Source organism: Pongo pygmaeus, chromosome 15, assembly GCF_028885625.2.
Source record: "Pongo pygmaeus isolate AG05252 chromosome 15, NHGRI_mPonPyg2-v2.0_pri, whole genome shotgun sequence".
NCBI classification, from domain to species: domain Eukaryota; kingdom Metazoa; phylum Chordata; class Mammalia; order Primates; family Hominidae; genus Pongo; species Pongo pygmaeus.
The window spans coordinates 101,584,394-101,593,378 of NC_072388.2; the positions used below are offsets into that span (position 1 = coordinate 101,584,394).

Genomic DNA, 8,985 nt, shown 5'->3' on the forward strand with positions numbered 1-8,985 from the left:
CTCCATCCCCGCAGGGACCCTAGTGGAGGTGTGCAGCGTCACAAGAGTGGGCTCGGGAAGCAGCAGCCCATCCCATCCATGGCAGGGGCTCAGGAGGGACTTTGTCTGCCCACAGGGTTGCAGGCCTGCCAGCTGGCACTGAGCACCAGGACCGTGTGGGCCCGCTGTCCAAATGGAGACCTCGCCCGGCGGTACGGCGTCACAGACAAGAACCCCGCCGGGGACTACTGGAAGAAAATTCCCGGCAGCGTGTCGTGTTTCACAGGCAGGTGCCCGGGGCCAGTGGGCTCAGGGCCCCTTGGGGTTCCCAGGGCTCCTGTGGACCATGTCGGGGGACTCTCAAAGAAGCCGACCCCACTGGGCTCCACTCTCCCAAAGCAAGAACTGAGGGCAAAGCAGGAGTGTGTCCCGGGGAGGGAAGGGGCTGGACACCTGGGCTCTGCCAGAGTCTCCTGGGCAAGGACAAGGTGCTGTTGACATCCACTTACAGCTGAGGGTACGAAGTTCACATGGAGATGGTGGCTTGTCCAGTGTCCCTCACCTAGAATGTGGCAAGCCCAGACCTGCGCCCAAGCTCCCAGCTCCATCTGCACCCACCCTGCAGGCTGTGTGATTGACAAGTATGTGATTGGCTCTTGTCCCTGCAGTGACTGCGTCAGATGAGCTGTGGGCTGTGGGCCCGCCCGGCTACCTCCTCCAACGGCTGACAAAGACGTTCAGCCACTCGCACGGCACCCAGAAGAGCAGCCAGGCTGCCATGCCCCACCCCGAGGACCTGGAGGACGAGTGGGAGGTCATCTGAAGGAGCCCTGGCAGAGTCACGCAGAGGGGCCTGGCGTCTGTAGTGGGCACAGTGGCTTCGGAGTCACTCCCTGGTGGACGTGCTGCCGCAACACTTGTCCAGACACCTCTGGCCAGGTTGGACCCGCACACTTACTTTCATCTATGTTGGTTTCTGTCTCGTTCCAGAACCCACAGCCTCCACCCATGGCTGGCGTGATTGCTGCAGCAGTGGCGCCTCCGAGCTCAGGACAGTGGCGACTGCCCAGCTGCATGCACTCCGATTACCCGCGTGCTGCCGTCCTGGTCTCATCCACAGATAGCTCCAGCTTTTGTTGGTGGGAGTGGTCTCCGGAGGCCTCCCAGAACCAAGGGTAGCCGGGCAGCTGGTTTGGCCCAGGGCCTCTTTCCACATTAGTAGCCCCAGGGCCAGATGGAGCCAAAGGTCAACTCTCTGTAGCGCAGGATGTGCTCGGTGATGGCTTTGTCCCATCATAGGGGGGTGTCCCCCCAGAGACAAAGCTGCAGAGCACATTCCACGCCAGATGCTCTGGCCAGGAAGCCGAGGCCGGGCTTGAGAGGAGAGCGCTGGCCATGCCAGGAGAGAACACACGCACATGCACACCACACCACACCACACACCTCACCTCACCACACAACACACCACACCGCACTGCACCATACCTCACCACATCTCACCACACCACAGCACACCTCACCACACCAAACCGTACCATACCACACAACACACCACACACACCACACTGCACTGCACCGCACCGCACCATACCTCTCGACACCACACCTCACCACACCACACCTCACCACACCTCACCACACCACACCTCACCACACCACACCTCACCACACCTCACCACACCACACCTCACCACACCTCACCACACCACACCTCACCTCACCACACAACACACCACACCGCACTGCACCATACCTCACCACACCTCACACCACACCACAGCACACCTCACCACACCACACCGCACCATACCACACAACACACCACACCGCACTGCACCATACCTCACCACATCTCACCACACCACAGCACACCTCACCACACCACACCACACCACACCACACACCACACCACACACACCACACCCCACACCACACCACACCACACACACCACACCCCACACCACACCACACCTCACCTCACCTCGCTGCCCACACGCGGCGCAGGCTGCCCGCCTCCTGGAGAGCACACTTCAGCTGAAACAGTAAAGCCTGATGGGTGCAAATGGAACCTGGATGTGTGCATGTGTGTCCCAGGCAGGGACGGCACAGGAGGGTGCATGGGGCGTGGGGGAGCTGAGCAAGGGTCGCTCACTTAGAAATGTCTTTGGAATGGTATTTAACTAATGCTGCTGGCGGACATCCTAAAACCAGATGCATCCTCAGAGGATGAGTCTACTAATTATTGCCTTTTCTGTTGTATTACAAACCTGCATAAAATACCTCATTTCAAATCAAATCTTACAAATTTAGAAGAGAGATGTATTTTCCGAAAACAGTGGAAGGCCTTTGTTCCTTCCCGGGTTTGTCCTGAGCCTGCACTGTCCTCGCCTGCAGCCTCAGAGGGGCAGGCATCCCCGCACAGACTTGACCGGCAGGGCGGTCACAGGACCTGCGGGCTGGCCACGAGTGGCAGCCCATGCCTTCTGCAGGGTATGGGTTGACACTTGACAGGTTGAAACCAGTGCCTCTATGGACGGCTGCTGTGGCCCCTTCAGACAATGGGCAGTGCCCACCCCGCCCACTGGCATCTGCGCGTGAGGGCTAGGCCGCCCCGCCACACATCCCGCCCCCTCCCAGAGGCAGCTTCAGGATAGGACACCAGGCTGGCTGCTTTTTTTAGCCTGCCTCTGGCCCAGGCCTAGTCCTCGGTGTCAGGGAGCCCCCAGGCCACAGGTGGAGGGTGATAAAATATGTTCTCTGACAGGACCCAGCCAGCCACACAGGTGGAGGTTTTCCGTGTCCAAATGAGGTCAAGATGCCGAAATCCCAGATCTGACTTCACACTTCCCTTTTCTAGAACCTTTTATAAAAGTTGGTGGCAGCAGAGGCAGCCCCAGGCTGGGCTGCACCTCTCTGTGTCTGTTGTGCCTTGCCCGGCGCCTCACGGATGGCAAAGCTCTCCTCACCCATGGGACTGTAGTGCAATTAAACCTGCGTCTAGGTGATGCTTTTAAACTTGTAGCTTCGTGCTTTGTACGGTTTTCTTTCTGGTTTTAATTTTTAGTTGTGCTTTGAGTCAGTGCAATAAACTAGACTTTTTCCAAACCTGGCCGAGTGTGGTGCCTGAGCTGTGAGAAGTGCCCTCGGCCGACACTCACGAGGGCAGTGCAAGGGAGAACCTGCCAGCCCAGCCCCACCGCAGGGAGAGTGAGTCAGCAGACCTGTCCCAGCCTGGCTGGTGTTGAAATACACACTGGTTTGCCCAAGTGGCTGTTATGGGTGAATGGCCACACCAGAGCTGGCTGCACCCCATGGTAGCCTCTGAGGAGGATGCTGCAGGGTGAGGTCCAGGGCTGCCTCCTCAAGGAGCTGTGTGTGAGCAGGCGTTGGAGGGGTTCGAGCCCCTGGTTCTACATCTCCAGCCAGCAAACGAAACTATATTGCAGAAGTGCCCTGCTGGAAACTAGCACACGCAAAAGATGACGCCCAGAACAGCAGCAGGACACACCATGTACCAGGAGATGACCTCAATAAGAAACCTCAGGCCGTGTGAAGAGCGGCAAAGCTTTCCAGAAGGCATTAAAGGAAACTTGAATAAAGGAAGATATGTTCCACATTCCTGGATGGAGGACTACACACATATGGAAAGACCTAATTCTTTCCAAAGGAATTTATAGGTGTAGCTTAATTTCAGTTCAAATCCCCACTGGGATTGTTTTGTTGGGGCAGGCAGGGAGGAATAATGTTAGTGCCCACAAATGCCCATGACTGTGCCCAATGTGCTTCTTACCAGAGCCCTGCAAGGTGAAGTCTCATTAGCCCCTTGAGACTCAGAGAGGTTAGGTAACTTGCTCAAGGTCACACAGCACTGGGACTGGAAGCCAGCTCTGTAGAACTGCAGACCTGTGCTGTTTGATGCCTCCTCACTGTCCCCTGTCACTCCTGGAAAGAAGAAACGGGTGAGAACTGCTAAGTGATGACAGGTGGAGCCCCAGCAGGGGCCACTCTATCGAATGGCATGGCCCAGACCCTCGGAGGGCCAGGCAGCAGCCTAGCGAGGCCCACAGGGAGGGAGCAGAATGGAGAGGGCATCTCAGATGCGTTTAAGGAGCGGCGGGGGCAGGGCAGGGGGGTGTCACAACTAATGTGGCCACTGCTTCATTCTCTGGACAAAATAATATTAAATGGATTAAAGAATCTAAAACCAGTGGGAAAACTGTCTGATCTCTGGATGGCAAAGGCTTTCTAAACTCAAAAGTGATGGGACAAGCCACAGAGGAAAATAAGTACATAGATTTGGTTTCTCCAATATATAGAAATGCTGCTGGGCACAGTGATGTGCAGTTGTAGTCCCAGCTACTTGGGAGGCCAAGGCAGGAGGATTACTTCAGCCCAGGAGTCTGAGGCTGCAATGAACTATGATCACACCACTGCACTCCAGCCTCGGCAACAGAGCAAGACCTTGTTTCTCAAAAATAAATAAATAGGAGGAAATAAATGTAAAAATGCTGCAAATTAAAAACCTCAAAGAAGGGAAATAATTGCAACAAATGGGAATCGATGTTGAATATTTACCTTAAAAACTTATACAACAATAAGAAGAGTGTGCCCTTCGGCAGCATGTATACAAAAATTGTAACGATACAGAGATTAGCATGGCCTCTGCACAAGGATGACTCGCAAATTCATGAAGCTTTCCATAAATATATTTATTAAAAACCAATAGGAGGAGCACTTTGAGTCGAGTGTAAGGGCCCTTACAAAAGCAGAAGGAACAGTGGTCCGAACCCCCAGCACCCGGAAGCAGAGGTGAGATGGCAGCAGCTTGGGAGCCCCCCATTGGCGCCGCCCTACTGAGGAAGCCGGTCCGTGCGTAGGCTTTGCATCTCGCCACCTGCACTTCTGTCCTCAAGAACAAGTACTAAGTCAAGGAAAACGGCACAGCCTGTTTATAATTAGGAAACACTTAAAACAGCCTGGCATTTGGGAACAGCCATGTTAACGTGAGCAAATTCCTCTCATGAAATAGCCTGCAGCTGTTAAGAAGCACGTGTGTGCAGGAAGCGGAGGCACAGGACCTCACCGCACCAGCGAAGTTCCCAGGCATGGTCATGAAAACGTGGTTCTGTAGGAAATCAGGGAGAAAGGGAGAGAAGGGGGAGGGAGACAACCCAAACGTTGGAGTGTATTTGTTGTAAACTTCAAACTTTTGGCAGGTTTGAAATTTTTCATAACTCCGGGGAGGAGCAAGAGGGGCGAAAAGAAACAAGTTCTCTACTTGTGATGAGCAGCTGGTCACAGTGGTTGCCTGGAGTATATGCCTTTTTGTATCCTTTGAATTTCCAGCCATGTAAATGTATTATTTATTCCAAAAATAAATCAGATTTACATTTTAAAAATTCAGTTGTCTCTAACTACTCTTTGTTATCAAGGCTGGTTGAGTCAAATATCACAAAGTAGACACCAATGACTTCTTAAAAATCATATTTACAAAGTACAATGGGGGAAATGCTTATACTACAGTAAGGTTAAAAAAATACTAAATTGTGTAACTGATCTGGTTTCATATATATATAAATATGCACAGAAAAAATGTAATATATATCTGCATAGAAAAAACCTGGAAGAAACATATGCCAGAATGCTAGCAGTGCTTGTATGAGTGCAGATGACACAGTCAGTCGGCGCCTTTACTTGTACGTGAGCGCTTAGGGGCCCTGCCTCCGGGGACCACGTGGGGCGGTGGGGCGCTTGAGACAGTGCTTTCCTGCATCGTGGCCGGACCTCTCTACTCAATCCCCAGTGTTCTACAGTGAGCATGAATTTTATAAGCAGAAAGAAATTACTTTTAAGAGCCAGGCGCGGTGGCTCACGCTTGTAACCCCAGCACTTTGGGAGGCTGAGGCGGGCGCATCACAAGGTCAGGGGTTCGAGACCTACCTGACCAACATGCTGAAACCCAGTCACTACCTAAAAATACAAAAATTAGCCGGGCGTAGTGGCGAGCGCCTGTAATCCCAGCTACTCCAGAGGCTGAGGCAGGAGAATCGCTTGAACCCGGGAGGCAGAAGTTGCAGTGAGCTCAGACCACACCATTGCACTCCAGTCTGGATGATAGAGTGAGACTACATCTCAAATAAATAAATAAATAAATAACTTTTAAGAATCACCAATAGAAATCTGTCTTTCCATCTTTTTTTTTTTTTTTTTTTTGAGACGGAGTCTTGCTCTGTCGCCCAGGCTGGAGTGCAATGGCGCAATCTTGGCTCACTGCAACCTCCGCCTCCCGGGTTCAAGCAATTATCCTGCCTCAGCCTCCTGAGTAGCTGGGAGTACAGGTGCCTGCCACCACGCCCGGCTAATTTTTGTATTTTTAGTAGAGACGGGGTTTCATCATGTTGGTCAGGCTGGTCTTGAACTCCTGACCTCGTGATCCACCCGCCTTGGCCTCCCAAAGTGCTGGGATTACAGGTGTGAGCCACTGCGCCCGGCCTTTCCCTCCATCTTGATTGCAGTGGTGATTACACACATGTAGACATTCATCAGAACTCACCAAAGTATACACTTAAGTCTGTGCATTGTATTACATGTAAGTAACACCTCAATCTGAAAAGTATCAGGGCAACACCACACACTGTAGAGGGGCAGGGCTCCTCCAGCAGTTACTCACTTCCCTTGAAACAGAAGCTCAAACATGGAGTAGTCTTCTGTGACTAAACTTGTTTTCCGGCCTCCCCACTTCCAGGAAGATCCTTCTTCTGAATAGGATTTGAGGTAACTTAGGAAACTGCTCTCAATACGGAATTTTAAAGTTGGTGAAGAAGTCAACAGAAGGGGAAGTCACAGTAGGAAAATCAAGGTACTCTCGGGATGAAGTCAGCACGCAGAGCAAGCCCAGCGAGGCCCAGGCGCCAGAAGGCCTTGGTCCCTGCCCACCTCTCCCAGGCCAGCCAGACAGCATGGACTGCCCTACAAGGTCACCTCAGGGAGATGGGGGTGGTCTCTTACTGCTGGCTTTTGATGGGCCCAGGAGGGCTCAGCCTTCACTATCCTCCCTAATAGGCATTTGGGGTGCAGAGATGCTGACGCCTGAATAGGGTTGGGATTCGGGGCCCTTGGGAACACTGGGCACCTGGTGGGTGGGTGGAGGGGCAGGACTGGCTGCAGCCATGTTTCCCTTAGAAACAGACTGCTGGAATTAATGAACAAATGAACCAAGGTATTTTGCCCCCCAAAAAAGTGAGTTTTGTTCTGCGTGGAACGATTGCCTTTGGGAAGCCACCAAGGCCACCTGCCAACAGGCAAACGCTGTGCTGCCGTCTGCCTGGCTGACTCTGGCCCTCCCAGTCCTGCAAGCTCATGGCCAGGACGATAACGATGACGGGGCAACACCATGGTCCTCGCTGCCCTTCCTGGGGCAGGAGGGCCCAGAAGACTGATAAGTCAAACCCAGGGCGGCCGCCCTCGGCTGCTTATCTGCCCAGCACCTTTCCTCTAGGTCCTCTCCTCCCACCAGTGCAGGGGTCTGGGAGGGGGTTGCAGGGGGAGGTTCCTAAACCACAGATCCCTGGAGACTCAGTGGGAGCATCTGTACCAGGAATCAGGCACCACTCCGCTGCCATAAGTCTGCGTGAGAGCAACTGGCCAGCTTCCTCTGACTTCCCTGTCCCCTCACCCAAATCGATGACATCAGGAGCTAATGGCCCAGGCTGCCCTCCTGCTGCGGTGCCCATAATTCTTCCGGCAGGCCCCGCCCTGCACTCCACGACCAGCCTGGGTGCCTCATCCTGGTCACCCGACAATGGGTTTCCTGGGGCCCACTCTCAGTGCCCGCCAGCCTGTGTCCTGCCTGGCCAGGCAATGAGTACCCGGGGCAGGCAGCTGCCTCACCCCTGCATGACCCCCCAGCCCAGGGGACTCAATGGCGCTGTCATCAAAGGGGCAGCTGTAGATCTAGGGGGGACATGGAGGGGGCTAGCCCTGGGCCTCTGGCATTGTGGAGGGTGACCTATAGAGAACAGAGCTGGAGCTGGGGAGACATAAAGTCTGCACGTCTAGACCCCCAGCGAGGAGCCCAGGCTTTCTAGGCAGAAGCCCCATGGGCTCCCCAGGCCCTAAGAACCAGGGCAGCTGCGCCAGGCCACTCCTGTCTCCACTTCCATACCCTCCAAAGGAGAGGTACCTCCCCCCTCCCATGGCATCTCCGATCTGAGGACCTGCCACCTCCCAGAGGACCAGAGGCCCTGATGCCCCAAGAATTGGGCTTGGAAAGATGTTAATATCCACTGCCCCAAATGCCAAGGTTCAGAGGCACTGGTCCAGGACACATAGCAGCGGGGAAGTGGAGCCCTCACTCCAGCCTGCAGTCTGGGCTCTGTCACTGTGCTCTCTCCATCCTTCCCTCCCCACAACCAGGGCTGTGTGCCCACCTAACACACCACACACTTCCCAGAAACAGGAGTCACATCCTTTTCAGGGCTGGTAGGGTGGCTGAAGATGGCCCAAAACCTCCTGAATGGAAAAACCTTGACGGGGAGACTGAGGGCCAAGGCAGAAGTTTGTCCAAGGTCACTCCCAGAGTGGCGGATCCAGGACCCCGGGCAAGATCTTCCTACTGTCCAGGCCTCTCCCGCCCCTCTCTTGTGTGGCCCAGCACCCTGGACTCCTCCACACCCAGGTGTGCTCACCCCAGGCACGCTGCAGGCAGGGTAGGCAGCAGGTGCCCCCGCCAGGATAGTGGCTCTTCCTCCGGCAGACCTTCAGCCCTCTGCTCCTGGCAGGACACTGTGGCCCACCTGCCCACATTGGTGCGGGTTGAATTTCACGGCCCAGCAGAATTCCTAGGCAGGGCAGCCTGGCCATCCTCCCTGGTCTCTCGGCTCTGAGGTCGTAGACCCAGCCTCTCAGCCTGGAGTCGTGATGAATTCACGAACAAGTCTCCATCACCAGAACTTTCCTGAAGAAAACAGCTCTCCAGGCTGCGGCAAGAAGCCTGTCGCTGCAGTG

At 54.4% G+C, this 8,985-nt stretch overlaps 1 protein-coding gene and 1 non-coding gene across 3 annotated transcripts in view; both read left to right on the top strand.

The window, feature by feature from the left end:
- TECPR2 (tectonin beta-propeller repeat containing 2) overlaps positions 1 to 3,084 on the top strand; it is a 141,444-nt gene extending 138,360 nt beyond the window's left edge. For both annotated transcript variants that reach the window (XM_054449317.2, XM_063652074.1), the window contains 2 exons: positions 116 to 265; positions 648 to 3,084. In XM_054449317.2, the coding sequence (XP_054305292.2) occupies positions 116 to 265; positions 648 to 802 (305 nt within the window). In that variant the 3' untranslated portion in view covers positions 803 to 3,084. The remainder of the gene's footprint in view (positions 1 to 115; positions 266 to 647) is intronic.
- Positions 3,085 to 4,584: 1,500 nt separating this feature from the next.
- Positions 4,585 to 4,686, top strand: LOC129013346 (U6 spliceosomal RNA). The gene has a single exon (XR_008493838.1). It is a non-coding gene; the product is annotated as a U6 spliceosomal RNA (small nuclear RNA).
- Positions 4,687 to 8,985: the final 4,299 nt, after the last annotated feature.